This window comes from Ursus maritimus, unplaced genomic scaffold, assembly GCF_017311325.1.
Source record: "Ursus maritimus isolate PB19 unplaced genomic scaffold, ASM1731132v1 scaffold_13, whole genome shotgun sequence".
NCBI lineage: Eukaryota > Metazoa > Chordata > Mammalia > Carnivora > Ursidae > Ursus > Ursus maritimus.
Window position 1 is genome coordinate 30,064,745 of NW_024423675.1, and position 19,004 is coordinate 30,083,748.

At 33.9% G+C, this 19,004-nt stretch overlaps 1 protein-coding gene across 1 annotated transcript in view; it reads right to left on the reverse strand.

Annotated features, from left to right (window-relative positions):
* Positions 1-643: 643 nt before the first annotated feature.
* Positions 644-19,004, reverse strand: part of TBC1D32 (TBC1 domain family member 32) — a 210,699-nt gene continuing 192,338 nt past the window's right edge. Inside the window, exons 33-34 of the mRNA XM_040627729.1 lie at positions 14,069-14,257; positions 644-2,465 (exon numbers count right to left, since the gene is read on the reverse strand). Coding sequence (XP_040483663.1) covers positions 2,346-2,465; positions 14,069-14,257 — 309 coding nt within the window. The 3' untranslated portion in view covers positions 644-2,345. The remainder of the gene's footprint in view (positions 2,466-14,068; positions 14,258-19,004) is intronic.

Genomic DNA, 19,004 nt, shown 5'->3' on the forward strand with positions numbered 1-19,004 from the left:
GTCTTTAGTCTTTCTTCTCAGCATCAATTAACCCTGATCTAAACAAACTTCACTACTCCATCAGAACTGCTGTTTTCAAAGCCACCAAAGCCAGGGATCAATTCTTGTCATCTTTAAAACTACATTTTCCACAGTTCAAAATTATTCATCTATCCATGAGGACTGTGGACTCTGGGAGTGGCAGTACTGTTATTTCATTTATCCTATCCTGAATATTCAAAATATTTCATTATATGTACAAGCCTCAAAACATGTCTGTTTAATGAACAACCAAAGAAATTTCTTCAACATCTTGGAATTGGAAAATCAAACTAGAGCATAACATAATTTAATAATCATAAATTTGGGTAGAATTGTTAAGGTTAGATTAATTTCTGAGATTTACTTTACCTTCACAGATTCCTTAGATGCCTATGCATCATGAAGAGGCGTAACGACAGAGATGAAATTCTGAAAACAGATACTCAAAGATTTATATATGAGCGCTTAAATTTTTCACAAATTTGTTTACATTGTTATCATAAAATATAGTTTCTTATAATGAATCCTGTTAAAATGTATGAGGTACCAATTCACAAAGTAGAAATAAAGTCTGTCCTACCCAAGGACTTACACTTTAAATAATTAAAAACAAAACTGAAAGGCAAGGCAGGGTTGTATTTATTTCTATTCTAAAGAGTATTATTAAAATAATAGGTACAAAATAATTTACAATGCTAGCTACATAAACTACCATATTTTACATTTTATTTCACCAAATTGCTAGGTCATTGTTCATAAGACATTTATTTAACAAATAAAAACAAACACCTTCTGGCTCCAGCTGAATTCACTTTTCCAAAATGTAACTGTTATTACCTAGATCTTACTTCAGTTTCTAATCAAAATCACCAATGAATATTACAAAACTAAGTTATAGTTCCTTCTCCATTTGTATTTCCAATTACCGTGTAAGAGCTTTTAAAAAGGAAATAAAGCTGCAATTTCTTAGTATCAATAACAGTAACTCAGGAACAGGATGGGAAGAAATGAAACCATTAACATGTATTACAGCTTTCCAAAATTAAGTTTGAAAGTAGACAAAGCTTGGTATTTTGTAGTAACCTAGGACTGCCTTACTTAACTCCTATCAACCAGAGCTAAAGGGAGCAATAGGTCAAATTAACTTGCTCAATTTTCTTTTCTCAACTTTTTCAGTGCCCTTTACGAACACCATTACTGAGCAGCTACTGTTAGCATTTACAGCATAAAGCCTAATTTTGGAAGGTTGATATTATAATAGCCTAGATATCACAAAACTGAAAACTGTATGGTGCCAGTTGTTTCATGATACTGAAAAGAAAAATGAGTTTGTGGATGAGCTATTTTTGGTTTAAAAAAAAAGGCTTCAAAATGGTTTTAATGGTTGATTTATATTTAAATATAAGTAATGCATGCAAAATGACTACTACCTATAATTTTAAAAAACTTGTTAAAATTGCTAACTGCAAAGTATTTTTGTGTATTACTTTTCATATATTAAATGTGACAGTTATAAGAAAATAGACCTTAGCATATTGTATTAATCTCATTGGAGCAAAGCCTTCTATTTAAATAAAACATCGTGTTAGTCATTTAAAATAATTTAGAAATTATTCTAATGTTTTTAAGTTCAGTACAAATAAAATTTATCACTAAGAAAAATGCATAACAAATGAGTCAAATGCTTATCAGTATGAAATAACCAATCTATCTTTTAAATGAACCATGTAGAGGCTACATTTCACATGAAAAATTGTAAGTTGATACAGGTATCAAAAGCAATTCCTAGAAAAACAATTATGTCTGAACAACAGTTTTCTTAGCATTTGCCATGATAAATATCATTTATTTCCTCCACATGTAAAATTAGTAGTTGTGGCTTTGTCTATTTTCCTTTATATGTGCAGACAAAACATGAAGAAAACAAATGTCTTCCTTGTTTCTATGGACTCTCTCTCTGGCTAGTCAAACAATTATATACAGTTTGATGCTTCTCTCAAAACTCATTTGGAAAAAAAAATAATCTTCTGGTGAAGAAAGAGATGTCGGTTGGGATTAGCTGTTAAACACAAAGAACTATAAGTAAATTAGATCTGATTCTAAACCTCACAAAACAATGAACTTAACAAAAATGAACTTACTTCATGTCACAAATTGAGCGAATTCCTACTTGAATATATATTATTATATTGAAAAAGTCCCAGTATTGATTCACAGTATGTGTATTCACAAACATATGTTGTTATAGACACAGAGAACAGTCCAGTCCCTCTGTTTCCTTTACAAATAAATAAAACATCACATTAAACTGTGTGCTCCACCATCTATGTGCTCTGCACTCTAACATTCCGCATGTCTCTCAGCACCACTGGTCGGTAGTTTTGTTCCAGAATCTCCATGTATTCAAAGTAATCACTAACTCGAAAACCATGCAGTGCTTCTTCCTGTCAAAAAATATAAAGAGAAGTTAATTTCCTTGGGTAAAGAAACACAATTCTAAGTTAATGAATTTTAAATAGTTGACTTTTTTTTTCAGCTATAGATGGGGGCTTTATGTTGCTAGTACATGTGTAATTGCTTTTTATCTAGTAGGCTGTGTATGTGATAGGAAGAAATCATGTACCTACGAAACAAGGTTGTCTGTTTTTAAAACCAAATATGCTTTACATAAAGCTAACAAAAAATAAGGTGAACTCTTAGATAATGAAATCTTCCTACTATTTTGGATAAAGTTTCAATTATAGAATGATTGTTCACAGTTTTAATTAATAAAATCCCTAAAGCTTATCAAAGGATACTATAAAGTTGCAAGAAATATCTGTTCTACAGCTCTGAAGGTTCATAAAACCTTCAATAGTCTGTAACTCATAATGTTGGTACTACGCATGTCTATGCTAATTCTGAATTTAATGGTTAGTGTCCCAAATGAGGCACTCAAGAATAAATTAAAACAGTAGGAATAGTCACTTAGAATCTTGGAGACTTTAAGGGAATTGTACGGCTATTTCTTTTAGCATTTCCAAATACTAGCTATTAGTACCTACCCTCCAAAATAAAACAAAAATTCTAAAGAAAAATCATATCTGATCCAGTGTAGTAGTATGTTCAGAGTTTTGGAGGTTATTTTAAAAATTGGACAATTCATGCCTTTCTAGAGATTACAGTTTTTAAAGGTAAAAGTTATTAACAAAAACCAAAAGCAATTCAAAAAGAATAAAAGGTAACATATTATACTATACCAGATATTGTGTTAGAGGTAATCAGTTTATACAGGAGTCACACAAATGCATAACAACTAGGAAAACATTACACGCGATTCTCAGTAAGAATGAATGTTTGTAAAGTCCTCCCTCAGATGTCACTGCTCACTTACTTAAGTAATAGTTCATAGCTTGCAAATAACTTGGGAGAACTTATACTTATTTTGCCATTTGTCACCTAAAATATGGGTAACCTGGAGGAATAGTTGGTACATTAAACAAAAGTATTACTCATCTACAAGTCTGATGTCATAGCTCAAAGAACTAAATGATGTTAAGTTGTATGCATAACATTATAACATTGGCTAGATCTAATTCCTTCCAACACAAAAATTTGAACTTTTAACTTAAAAAATAATTATAATGTTATCTATTCTTTTATTTCTTCATTAACTCATTCATTCTTAATTGTAAACGGAAGACACAAAGTTATTTTGGCAGGTCCCTGTCCTAAAACATTAACAGCTGAGGTATATATTGTGACTCCAGTTTTATGTATAAGCAACTCAATCAAAGGGAAGATGTTCATCCTATGAAGAGCAGAAATACTGGGTCTTTGTAAATTTCTCTCCTATCAAAAAATATTTCACTTTGCTTTAGGGGAAAAATAGGATTGAAGTAAGACCATTCTTACTGTTCAAGAATTCACTTTTAATAGTTACTGTGTGGTCATGGAACTATTTATGAATTTGTCCATTCTTTTCATTCAAATTATGTGTGATTTGGCACTGATCAACTCCTCATTAAAACTATATCTCAGTTGGAGAGAAATTATATTAATGTGTTATTCTAACCAGATAAAAACCCAATGTCAGAAAAATTGCTTTAGTGCATATTCATGATTTTTTAAAGAATCCTTATTGTTAATTAACTGAATCATAATAGATGACACCATTTGAACAGCTCTAACAATCCTTTTCTGGGCAAAAATATGCAAAATCTATTGGGCATCTTTTAATTACTGTTCCACTTAATTTATAAAAAAAAAAACTACTTATGGAGAACCACTGCTATCACTTGTTTTACATATATTTATCCCTTAAAATGTTTTTTTGAATTATGGCTTTAATTTTGGATGTTAATTTTAAAATAAAGAGAAAATAACCTGATAACTATACTGAAGAGACACCCGTAATGCAAACTTGTGCAGCCACTCTCGAAAACAGTATGGAGTTTTCTCAAAAAGGTAAAAACAGAACTATCCTATGACCCAGCAATTGTACTACTAGGTATTTACCCAAAGGACACAAAAAGACTGATTCAAAGGGACACGTGCACCCCAATGTTTATAGTAGCATTATCAACAATAGCCAAATTATGGAAGAAGCCCAAATGTCTATCAACTGATGAATGGATAAAGAAGATATGGTATATATATACACAATGGAATATTACTCAGCCATCAAAAAGAATGAAATCTTGCCATTTACAATGATGTGGATGGAGCTAGAGTATATTATGCTAAGCAAAATAAGTCAGTCAAAGACAAATGCCATATGATTTCACTTACATGTGGATTTAAGAAATAAAACAAATGAACATGGGGGAAAATGGGAGACAACCATAAATCAGACTCTTAACTATAGAGAACAAACTGAAGGTTGCTGGAGGGGAGGAGGATGGGGGATGGGTTAAATCGGTGATAGGGATTATGGAGAGCCCTTATGATAAACACTGGGTATTATATGTTAGTAATGAATCACTGAATTCTCCTGAAACTAATATTACACTGTATGTTAACTAACTGGAATTTAAATAAAAACTTGAAACAAATAAAAATGGCCAAATAAGTCTATTAAGGTCATATTTCATAAGAGAAAAATATTATTTTTAAAAGAATGTTTTTAAATGATGTAGTTCACTATTTAAATTTTACAATTTATAACTCGGCATAAAATCTTCAGAATTTCTAATTCTACTTTTCATCTTCAGAGTGGTATATTTTTCATTTTATCCTAAATGTTCTCTAATGACTTTAGTGGATAACTTTACTTTGTAATTATGACCACTTAGACTGCCAGCTTATCGTTCAATTTATAACAGATATTTCCTCAGAATACTGCTTTATCATTTTATTTATAGACCTCAGTATATTGGACTCTATAAAAGTATGAATTCACTCATTCCTTCTTTTTTTTTCCCCCCATAAGTAATATCTACCCCCAACGTGGGGCTTGAATTTATGGCCCTGAGATCAAAAGTTGCATGCTCTACTGACTAAGCCAGCCAGGCACACCTGAATTCCCTTATTCTTTAAATAGCAGACATATGTAATTCTATAAGACAACATTATCCCTTCTTACATAAACAATGCACTATTTCACGTTTTTTTTTTTTTTTTAATCCGTTACTTCTGAAGTGGTTTATAGATAATCCGTTACTTCTGAAGTGGTTTATATCTTGGTTCATTTTGAGCATACTGAATTTTCTTTTGTGTACCTAATGGCTTTTTAACCAGTATAATACCTTCAATGCTGGTTCTCTTCATTAATTCTAGGTTTCAGATGTTGAATCATCAAAAGGCATTAAAAATTACTATTCTACAGTGCCTGGGTGGCTCAGTTGGTTAAGTGCCTGCCTTTGGCTCAGGTCATGATCCCAGCATCCTGGGATCAAGCCCCACATCAGGCTCCCTGCTCAGCGGGGAGCCTGCTTCTCCCTCTCCCTCTGCCTCTCCCTGGGCTTGTGCTCTCTCTCTTGCTTGCTCGGTCAAATAAATAAAATCTTTTTAAAAATAATAAAATGAAAAATAAAAATTACTATTCTAAACCACAATACTTCATGTGCATTCACTATTACATGATTTGGCATACACACAGCTTGCCTCTCCCCTTTGTATACAGAACCCAGTTTCAAATACACATCCACTGATTTTCTTTTACTATTGAGAACATTTAATTAAAAGGGCCATTCAGTTTAGGATTTTTAAAAAGGTAACCAGACTAGTCAGTGAGAGACAACCTGATAAACTAGAAGGACTACAAGATTTGGATTCAGACCAAAAAAGGGTTCAAACTCCCTATACTAGTTACTAGATGTATGAACCTGGGGAAGTTTACTGACACTCTAAGCCTCAGTTTCTCGTGTGCAAATGCATACAATAATGGCATAAGGTTGTACTGTCTGAACTCCTTTTCATGGACTATAAAACCTTATATGATCTGGCTCCTGACTCCTCTCTTACTGTTCTATCTCACCTTGTTCTGGCCACAGTGGTCATCTCAACACTTCCTAAGTGGGCCAGCCTCATTCTTACCTCTAAGATTCTGCCTTTGCCTTCTTATATAGAAGAAGCTTGCTGAGAAGTCCTAGCATTGCTTTTTTCCTTTGCTTCACTCAGATCTCTGCTTACTCTCTCAGAGTAGCCTTTGCTGGACTCTATCTAGATAGCAACTCTGACTTAGTCTGACTCTCTTAAGATGTTTGATTTCCTTATAGTAAGATCTATCAAAACCTGAAACATGATATATTCATTCAAATATTTGTCTACCAGTAGAATGAAAGGTCAATGTTGGTAGGGACATGGCTTGTCTTGTGACACAGCTGTGCCTGGGACATAGCTGTTGTACAACAGCTGGATAAGTCAATGAGTGAATTAACAATACCCATAAATCCCTTTGCCCAGTGCCTGACATTCAGTAAGCACTCAAGGTGTTAATGGTTTCATAGTAAGAACATCTCTATTAACTGATGGTCTCTAAAATGGCTAAATTAGATTTTCTTGATCACACTACAAATCTATAATGTTCAATATCAAAGATTACTGACTTCAGTCTGTTTTTCAACCCCTTGCCAAAAAGATAAGGGAACAATTCACTTAAAATATTATATTACTGTCTTTTCTTGCAACTTCTCAGGAATGTGCCTCTTACAGAAATCAAGCTATACCTATACTTTCAAACATTACTTTTATCAGTTAAAGTTTCCAAAAATAATTTCTAGCAAAAATGATTTTAGAACTACTGCAAGCCCTGTAAATTTGGAATCTGAATCAAAGATAAGGCCTTTGGGGGTAGTAAATAGATACAAAGTACAAACAGACTGAGTGTGCTAACATCATATGCCTTAGTTTTATGACTTCAGGATCAAGTTTAGGTATTTTCTGCTATATTCTTTCCCAGATTTAATTATTAATGCATTTGAAAGGTGATTTCAAAAAAGATGTAATAGTTCTTTATAAAGTCTGGGAAAAAAGTCACTTTGAGTGGGTTAAATAGGAACAATGAGTTGATACTTATTAATAATCACCTGGAAACATATAAAAGTTTACCACAAAAGGTGTAGAACTTTATATACACTGAGGTAACTTAAAGGATTTACATGAATATCAAATCTCACATAAGCAGCATAAATTATATAGTAAGAGTCACATGAGCTAAGGGGTTTTGTGAACTTAGCTCTGCTCTTTACCTTTGCTAGAGATGATATTTTGTGTGTTGTGTTTGCCCTATCATGAAAAAGGACCTACATTCTTGGTTAAAGTAGTAGAAAAACAACCAATCTGTAAGTAATGTTTTTTTCTAGTATGTTTCTCCTGGGATGCTTGGTATAATTAGAAATTCCTGAGCCCAATAGTCCCAAAACTTTTGAATCCCTGGTGTTGGTATTCCAGATTCAAGTTTCAAAGGTAACATTTTTATGGGGCGCCTGGGTGGCGCAGTCGTTGAGCGTCTGCCTTCGGCTCAGGGCATGATCCCAGCGTTCTGAGATCGAGCTCCACATCAGGCTCCTCTGGTAGGAGCCTGCTTTTTCCTCTCCTACTCCCCCTGCTTGTGTTCCCTCTCTCGCTGGCTGTCTATGTCAAATTAATAAATAAAAAATCTTTAAAAAAAACAAAGGTAACATTTTTACATATTCTAAAGGTTTCAAGCTGTTTGAGATTTTATACTAAAAACTGGCAACTCAGGCCTGTCATGAAAATTGTTTTGGTAAGTCTGGGGAGGAGTCTAGATATGTCAGTTTTAATAAGCACACTAATGATCCTCAGGATTAGGGAAATTTATATAATGTGTGTAGTTCTGGATAGAGTATGAGGTTCATAAATATTTAGGAAAGAATATGTGATTCTTAAAAGATTTTAACTCATACCACCTCACACTGATCAGAATGTCTAAAATTAACAACTCAGGAAACAACAGATGTTGGCGAAGATGCAGAGAAGGGGGAACCCTCTACACTGTTGGTGGGAATGCAAACTGGTGCAGCTACTCTGGAAAACAGTATGGAGGCTCCTCAGAAAGGTAAAACTAGAACTATCCCATGACCCAGCAATTACACTACTAGGTACTTATCCAAAGAACGTAAACATAATGATTCAAAAGGGCACATGTACCCCAATGTTTATTGCAGCAATGTCCACAATAGCCAAAATATGAAAAGAGCCCAGATGCCCATCAACAGATGAGTGAAGAAGATGTGGTGTGTAGATATTTATATATATATTCACACACACACAATGGAATATTAGCCATCAAACAGAATGAAATCTTGCCATTTGCACCAACATGGATGGAACTAGAGGGTATTATGCTAAAGCGAAGTAAGTCAGGCAGAGAGAGACAAATACCATATGATTTCATTCATAAGTGGAATTTAAGAAACAAAACAGAAAATATAGGGGAAAGGAAGAAAAAATAAAATAAAATGAAAACAGAGAGGGAGGCAAATCATAAGAGACTCTTAACTATAGGAAACAAACTAGAAGGCTGCTGGAGGGGAAAAGGGTGGGGGGATGGGGTAATTGGGTGATGGTTATTAAGGAGGGCACTTGATGTAATGAGCACTGGGTGTTATATGCAACTGATGAATCACTAAATTCTACCCATGAAAGTAATAATACAGTATATGTTAGCTAAATTGAATTTAAATACAAAATTCAAAAATAATAAATAAATAAATAAATAATTAATTAATTTTAACTTAGCTGAGGGATACATGGGCATATGTGATGAATAGGGAGATGATCCAATTCTGGCTGGGTAAATGAGGCCTTGATAAAATACAAAGTAAGAGAACGATCCTGACCTAGATCTGAAGTGTATGCCAGGTACTACTATGATTTACTAAGATGTCTACAGGGCTAGAGAAGAAAAAAATGGGACCAAAAGTATATAGTCTAGCTACGGGCTCAGAAAAAAAGGCCTGTTTCCTTTTCTGTGTTCTCTACATATCTTTTTCTTCAGTTAAAAACAAGAGAAGGATGGGACAGGGATGTAAATATTCAAATAACTGCTTTTTTTTTTTTTTAAAGCACTTGCTATGTGCCAATGTTCTAGAAGTATTTTACAAAAAGATATCATTTAATTCCTCAACAATTCCATGTAATAGGTATCATTTCACACCTAATTATACAGATGAGAAAACTGAGGCACAGAGAGGTTGAGCAAGGTGTCCAAACTTACAGAACGACAGAGCCAGAATCTGAATGCAGGCAAACTCAAGGGATATAAGAACAATGAAAAACACTTATTTACAAACCACGGTTAACATAAAACTGAACGTGTTTAATCTATTCCCTCAGATGATGAATTATTTTTTGTACTATGTATACTTCTGTCTTTTAAAAGCTTAGCAATTCATGTGATGTTTTCTCAGTCTGATCTCCATTCCTTACCCTGTCAACATGTTCTGGTAACAGCTGCAGGAACAACAACAAAATTCCTCTCGACAATTTACTGATTGGATTGAAATTAATCTGATTTTCTCATAATTATAAATTGATTTTGCCATAACATGCAGGATTTAGTTGAAGCATTTTAATTAAGTATTTTGAGGCTTCACAGCCTGATTTTCACTGGAAGGCAATCTTTTCCTAGCCTGGCATTTCCGTGAAGTTTTCCCCAAGTTGAATTCAATCGAATTCACAAACTAAAACCAAGATCACTGCCAACCCATTATCATGCTAGAGAGAAATGCAATATAGCCAGTTGGCTAAAACAGTGGGTCTTCTAAAGTACTATTAAACTCTAAACTGGCTTGCTTGCATGAGTGAGTGAGAGTGAGAAAAAGAGAGCGAGAGAAAGGAGGGAAATAGACACTCCACTTAAAAAACAAACTTTAGATTTTCAAGTTCACTGGTATATTTTAGAGTACTGTACTTATTTTTCTGGATGATGTTTTTCTTCTGGTAAGTGTAATGCCCACAGATTTTCTAAACCATCATCTGTCACAGATAAAAACATCCAGGACCCTAAATCCAAGGAGTAAGCCCTTCAGCAAACCTTTAGAAGTTGTCTTAGCTCAGGACTGATCTATCAATCACCACGTGTGGGAATAATGCACTTATTATACATAATATATAATAACACTGCTCTATTATCAAACCCACTTATTTGTTGTGTCTACAAAGATATTGTGAAAAACTCAGAAAACACCTTGTTGATATCATCTTATACCCATGCCATTCATTTACTCATTTAGTGGTTTAGTTAAAAGTGGAAAAAATAAAGTGTTTGGGGTTTTGGGGGTTTTGTTTTTCAAGTAAACCTGGCCTGACTATTCACGTTCACCAACTGGGCTAAGAAATTCCAAATCATCTTTTTAGTACACTGATCATGAAGAATTGCTCAGTGGGCTATCAGAAACGTAGGCAATGAGTCTAGACTCCCAATTACCTAATTTAAAATCTTGAGCCTAAACCCAAATGAATACAAATGGATTAATACTGTCTCTATACTAAATGCTTCAGACCGATTATTATTATTCCTAAAGCAATGCTCCTATCATGTCATTCTCTGTCAATAAATGAAATTTAAAACAGGAAAATTTTAACTGCATATTTTCAATCTTCTGGAACCATCTCATTACCTGAAGTTTCTCAGGATAACTGATAATAGTTGAAAGCATGTTTGTGGCTTTTCAATATTTTGGAAACTTTCAATTGGGCCTGATTATTTGAACATATTTACAACAGTTAGATGCTTGTCTTATCCATTTTTATACAATGATTCAATATCCTCCTTTTAAAAACTTTTATTATGAAAGAAGTATGGACCCATTCTTCAAAAATAAAAACAACAACAACAACAAATACACTAAAAAGTAAAAGTCCTCTGTTCCACTTCACCTCTTCAGAAGCAATCCTATTTAAATATGTATTGTTAGGAAATAACATGTAATCTATATAAGAATAGTATTATGGCTGTGGTATATAATTATATGGAGAATTACTAAGGTTTTTTTTTCACCCTTTGTACAAAGTCTGAGATTTCTGGATTAGAAAGTATAAAACATAAATCCCCAGGTTTAATCCTTATAACTACAGTTGAATGAGAAATTTTTTTTTTTTTTTAAAGATTTTATTTATTTATTTGACAGAGATAGAGACAGCCAGCGAGAGAGGGAACACAAGCAGGGGGACTGGGAGAGGAAGAAGCAGGCTCACAGTGGAGGAGCCTGACGTGGGGCTCGATCCCGTAACGCCGGGATCACGCCCTGAGCCGAAGGCAGACGCTTAACCGCTGTGCCACCCAGGCGCCCCTGAATGAGAAATTTTTAAATCATATAACTATTTCTGACTTGGGCTGTCTTCAAGGGAAGGAAAAATGAACACCCCTTTATTAATCAAAGTTTCATTATTGGTTAATATGTAAATAAGTGGAAAAGAATCTATACATGTTTATATACATGGGAAACAACAGGTCATAACAGGGCTTAATAGAATAAAGAGGCATGTAAATGCATATTTAAATAAACCATGCTGGAATTTATCTCACAAGAAAAATAACTGCCCACCAAAAGGGACAGGTGAACTTGAGACCTACCTGTTGAAAATAAAACAAAAAATAAAATGAAGTCCAATATCAGAAAGATGTTTTTCCTAATCCCTCAGATGAATGCAAACAGAAGAAGTAAGAAGTAAGCTTAGTTCCAGGACAAGTGCTAAAATTAATTCTTTGCCAACATGTTCTTAGTTTGGATTTAAACCAATTCAATTAAAATTTTAGTAATTTAAATAGGACTTGAGTAGTAACCTTTTCCCCCTCATTTAAAAATTCTTTAGTTTTAAACTGATAGCATTATCAAGAAATAGTCAACAAAGAGAAGAAACTGCAATAACCACCAACGTTAATTAGATTTAAAGAATTTAGTAATGTTTGTTATTAAATGTGAACAAAAATAAGTTCATCTTTCCCTTTATATGTATTATTTGTTTATTCTATCAACAGATATTTATTGGGCACCTATTATATGCCAGGTACTGTTCAAGGCATTGAAAATACCATTAGTAACTGAGATGGACAAAATCACTGACCTTGTGGAACACAGACATTATACTGAGGAAGACTGACAAAAATATATATTAAAAAAATTCAGCTAGTGACAAACACTGTAAGAGAAACTGAAGTGGGATAAAAGGTTAGAGAATTACAGGTTAGAGGATATTATAAGCACTTGGGAAAATTTCAGACTCTCAAATTCCTATAATTGACCACAGTAGTGATGAAAGTGTCCCTTACTAAAAAGGGACCCACATTTTGTCCTCAACATAACCCCATTTAACCATCCCTGTTCTTCAAATTACTTCCTGCAGATAGTTGTTTGCTTTTTCTACCTACGTTTTCCTTTTACATGCACAATCATTGTCTTGGTATATTTTTTCACTAAAAATGTTCCTAAGGACCGCCTGGGTGGCTCAGTTGGTTGAGCGTCCAACTCTTGATATCAGCTTAGGTCATGATCTCAGGGCCGTGAGATGGAGACCTGTGCCAGGCTACCTGCTGGGCTTGGAGCCTGCTGAAAATCCTTTCTCTCTCCCCCAGCCCCTCACCCCCACACTGCTCATGCTTGCTCTCACTCTCTCTCTCTAAAAAAAAAAAAAAAAGTTCCTAAGATAACAGTTCTAGTGATATATAGAGAAAGTTTGAGACCTTTTGAATTCAGTATTTATAAAATAAAAATTATTGATAGTTTGGCATCTTGGATAATAAATAACATTTATTTATAGAAAATCATGATTAAAGGGAAAAGAGCTCTGACATGCATCTAGTGGTAAAGAATAACGATAAAATTAATTAACATAGAAATTATTTGTTGATCTAAACCTAGCAAAGGACAGATGCTGGTTTTGGTGTATTCATGTGTATATGTGCCTGTGGGATGGTGAGGGGAGCAGGACGAGGGACACATACTTCAAATTCAAGGAGAGATTTTAACTTAAAACAAATAGAGTTGGACTTCCATCAAGAATTGCACACAGGGATGTATTTATATAACTATATTCCTAAAGTCCAGAGCTTCAAAACTCATGTTATTATGAGACAGAAAGCAAGTTATATCTTGTTTTAAAATATTAACTTACATAATGTAGTGAATTTTTAAAAAGAATGTTATGATAGAATCATCTTTCATGGAAACATTTTATAAAAATAGGTGAAAGTTTAAAAAAATATAGAATATGAAGGCACAGGAAATTACATTAAATGTTTTAAAAATGTTTCAAACCTCTGTCTTAACATAGTAACTTGAACTTTTAGTGACCAGATAAGATATAAGGAATATATGTATAGGTAGATATAGATAGATATAGATATAGATAGAAAATACATCTTGTGGGATAGCACACTGGCTAACAGACAGCTTAGCTTCTTCACACGGCAGTCCCACCACTCCCTGGTGTGTTATCTTAAGTTGGTGCCTCAGTTTCCTCATCTCTAAAATAAGAATAATAGTACCTACCTCTTAAGGTTGTTTTCCAATGATTGTCGAGAAAAGTATCTGACATATAAGCATCCCGTCAAAGTTAGCTATGAACTCTTAACCACCGTTTCCCCCCTAAAGTTACTTACTTTTAGGAAAACCTGCAGATCTTGAGTCTGAGTGTGCTGCAGAATGTCTTGTTGCAGATGTCTGAATATAGCTATACAGATATACACTTGATAATCAGGACCAAGGAAAACACAAGTAGCAATATAATGGCAGATTTCTAGCCAATCTAAATAATTCCAAAAACACTGACTTATCCATTGTAGGCAAATCTAGAAAAAAAGAAGTCACTTCATTAGAAAGCTTATAAAACCACACTTTTAAAAAGCAGTAACCACTAACTCACACAAAACCAATGAAGAGCTTGGCATATGATCCAAACAGAAAGACATGCTGCCTACTAGGATGCTTCATCTATTTGCTTAACGCGTGAGAAAACTTTCGTGGCCTAGGGACTCAAGACGTAGAGGTAACTGGTGGTGTTCACACTGCTCATATACCTACTGCTAAATGCCTTCTTTATTCATATAGTCCTCCTCTTACCCACAACATCAGTCTTCTCTCTACAGATAACAAATGCTAACAGACTATTTTAATTCAGAGATGGAAGTTTCTTCTACCCTACCTATAATCACAGATGTATAATTATGCAGGTGACAGATTGCTAAATGTTACATTAATGCAAATGGACTCTTGCTGAATCAGAAAATAATTTAAACCAAACAGGATTATATAACATAAAAACTGGGACCTAAATTAAAAATAATTTAAAAGGGAAACTTTTACAAAAATCATTTATCTTACGTTTTGAATAACATTCAGATTGTTCAGATTATAAAAGGAATATACGCCCATTGCAGAAAAAAGAATAGAAAAGGTAAAAGAAAAATCAAAAAAACACATAACAATGGCACAGTGATTAACACTGTTAACATTCTGGTACATTAACGTTATTGGTGGAATACTGTCCCCCAAAAGTATGTCCAAGTTCTAACCAACCCACAGTACCTGTGTGTTTGACAATATTTGGAAACAGGGTTTTTACAGAGGTAATCAAGATAAAATGAGATCACTAAAGTGAGTCCTATCCCAGTATGACTGGTATCAGATAAAAAGGGGAAATGTGAACAAAGAAACACATGCATACAGAGGGAGGATGAAAAGGCACACATGGGGAATGTCATGTGAAGACACAGGACTGGAAGATGCATTTATAAGCCAAAAACCATCTAAGGCTACCAGAAACTAGGAGAGAGGCATCAAACAGTTATTTCCCTAGTGCCTTCAGAGAGGTGAATACAGTCTTGCCAACACTTTCACTCTGGACTGCAGGCCTCCAAAACTGTAAGTCAAAAAATTTCTGTTGTTTTAAGCTACCCAGTATACTATTTTGATACTGTAGTCCTAGGAAACTAACATAATTACTTTCCAGTATTCTAATTTTCATTTATGATTTACAAAGTACCATTGAGGAAATACTTCCTTTGTTGAATCTCTCTTCTCTTATACTTTTGTTTTTGGGGGTGGGGAGCAGGGAATGGAAATAGATACAATGGCTTATCTCAATTTGTCATAGGCCTAAAAAACAGATGCACAAATATTCCTTTTTTGTTCTATTATTTTATCCTTTTAAAGATATATTCTTGAATAGTTCCTAAAACTCGTTTTTTTTTTTTGTTTTTTCTTTTTTAAGATCTTATTCAATTTTGGGGACTGCTGATTCTACCTTCAAGTGGCTTGAACATGGTATATTTGTCTGCTCAGGCTGCCATAACAAAGTACACAGACTAGGTGACTTAAATAACAGAAATTTATCTTCTCACAGTTCTGCAGAAGTCCAAGATCAAGGTGCTGGCAGGGTTGGACCTCTCTCCTTGGCTTGTAGATGGCAGTCTTCTATGTTTTCACCTGATCTTCCTTTGGATATTTGTGTCCAAATGTCTTCTTTTAAGGACAGTAGACAAATTGGATTAGGGCCTACCCTAATGTATCTCGTTTTAACGTAATTACTCCTTTAAAGATCCTATCTCCAAATACAGTCATTCTGAGGGTAGTGGTGGTGAAGATTTCAACATATGAATTTTGGGGCTGGGGGGTGGGTAACACAACTCAGCCCATACCAGATGGTATTAATGAATTTTTGTTTTCCATTATGTTACTCCTTATGTCAACCGATAACATTTTAACTTCAGCTATTATGGGCATATCTTTTCATCTCATTTTCCATTTGTATTTTCTATTATTGGTAATGCCAACTACGTATCACCAAATATTTAATTCTGGTTTTTTACTGTAATTCCATTCTCAGGTACAAGATTTTGCTTTATAGGGGCGCCTGGGTGGCACAGCGGTTGAGCGTCTGCCTTCGGCTCAGGGCGTGATCCTGGCATTATGGGATCGAGCCCCACATCAGGCTCTTCCGCTATGAGCCTGCTTCTTCCTCTCCCACTCCCCCTGCTTGTGTTCCCTCTCTCTCTGGCTGTCTCTATCTCTGTCGAATGAATAAATAAAATCTTTAAAAAAAAAAGATTTTGCTTTATAAATATTATGTGCCCCTTCTATAATGCTTCAAAATCTAGTCATAGAACCTATGAGTTAACTCAGTATTGAATTTTATCTATGAATGTCCAATGTTATCATCAGGCAGAATATATTTCCTTTTGTCCCAACTTTAGTCTTAGCACTAATAGGATTCTTCTCCTAGATCTTGACCTGAAGAGTAGGTAGCTTGGCATGCAGAGTTTATTACCAAACTTCCACTGCCCAAATTATATGGCTCTACTGAACTGGGGAGAAGATATTTTCTACTCTTACTCTACTAGACAGGTTGAAGCAGTCAGTAGTTCTTTGACTAGAAGTAATACTTTTAATTCCCTTAATACACTGCTGCCAGGGTTCTGTCTCTGTTCTTTGCTAGAGCTATTAATGCCAAGCAACTCATGGCCATGCTATGTTAATAAAAATGAGTCTCTGGATGAATTAAGGAGAAACAAAAGAAGAGTAGAAATTAGTACAAATGATCCCTGCAGCCAGAAAAGCAGTTCCCATTCAGCTGTCAGTTTTAGGGGTGAGTAACACGCAGACAGAGATGAAGGGGTCACAGATTTTGTCCATCTTCTTTTTCAGCAGCCTTACTGTTCTACAGGTTGGAAGGTGTGAAACTGCTGATCCTAAATTCATTTTGATCTTGAAACCTCACAACTTTATATGGTTCAAACAAAGATATCTGAAGTTAAAATATATGTAGGGAGATACTTATCTTTACTGGTTAAAAGAAAGTCACCCCAGAATCTGCAATTAGTTCTTCCTTATACACGGTTATTAATGCAGTTTTCAGGCATTTATATGCATTCAAGCATTGTTTTCTGTAAATTGTCTATTTTTCTTCCATTAAACAGAAATAATGCCTGTCTTTTTCTACATATGGGAAATTTAGGAAGGGAAAATGAGATCATAACTGAAAGCACTTTGAAAGTATATAAAGTGCTATATAAATGTTATTCTATAACAAAATACATATGCTTATTATTCATTTAATATTATTTGTGTACCTAATACACAAACAAGCATTATAATTTTTAAGTGAACAAAAGACATTTCGTTCCTGCTCTCATAGAGCTGACACTCAAAGGGGGAGATGTACACTTTTTAAATATATGTCCCTCTTCATTTGGCAGAAATTATATCAGCTATTCTGTGTGCAGGATGATTCAAATTATTAAACTATAACAGAATTCTAAAATCGTATTCCCCTACAAGAGTAAGCAATGAGTCACAGTATTTAATCCTTAAGCAAATAACTTCTCTCTTTATAGAATGCAAAGGTTTGCAAGTCAGCTAACAATCTAAAATTCTAAAAGGATAAAGGAAACAGTATGTGTCCAAGCAGAATGATGAACTCATAAAACATTTTTTATTATGGAATTTTTCAAATATATATATATATATATATATATATATATATATATATATATGTAAGGAAAAACAGTACATGAACCAGATCCATCATAGCTTCAAAATTTTGATTGATAAGATTCTTCAGCACATTTTCCCCTGTAGGTTCCCCTTCTTTAAACTTTTTAAAAGAAAATACATCATAAGTTGCTATAAATTATATCTATGTTTGCTTTAAAACACACCAAAATTCTCCGTTACCAATGGCATCAATCTTTCTTTTTATCTATCACACAAGACAAAAATAATCTTAGAATTGCAGCACTACCACAAGCAATATGATTACTTAAAACAGTATTTTTGCTGTTCTTTGTCTTTAGACAACATATCACTTGACACAGTCAAATAACTGTGTTTTAAAGTGATACTGTGATTTTCCTGAGTTTATACTATCAAATATGTACTGTTAAGTTCATTTAATTCAGTTTGACTTTATATTCTTAGGGACAGAATTTATTTTGTTGGTTACATGTATTTATATCACTATATAAAATATTTAAATGATTCCAAGGTAAAAATACAAAAGCAAGGTATATTCCTTGACTCTTCAGCTCATTCCCTCCATATCCCTATAAGCAATCATTTAAAAAAATGTGATACATTCTTTCATGTTTTTAATAAAACACATTTGTACATGCATTTGTGGCTTCACTCTTTCTTACATAAATGTTAACATGCTAAACACTCTTTCTCTTCATCTTCTTATCACTTAACAAAGGATCCTGGATATCACTCCAACACAATATACAGAGGTATTTTTCATTTTTACAACTGCATGGTATTCCATCATAGATAAACCATAATTTTTCAACCAAGCCCCTATTTACAGACATTTGCAGTTTTTAGTCTTTTGATACTATAATCAGTGATATAACAAACATTTGTATGTATTTTCAAATTTTTGTCAGATAATCTCCTGGATAGATTTCTATAAATGAGATTGCTGGGTTAAAGGGTAAATGCACATATGATTTTGCTAGACACTGCCAAATTCCCTCTTATAAGTCCAAAAATGTACTGCATTTTCAAAACTAAGCAGCTGAGTTCTTATATTAATTGAAAAAA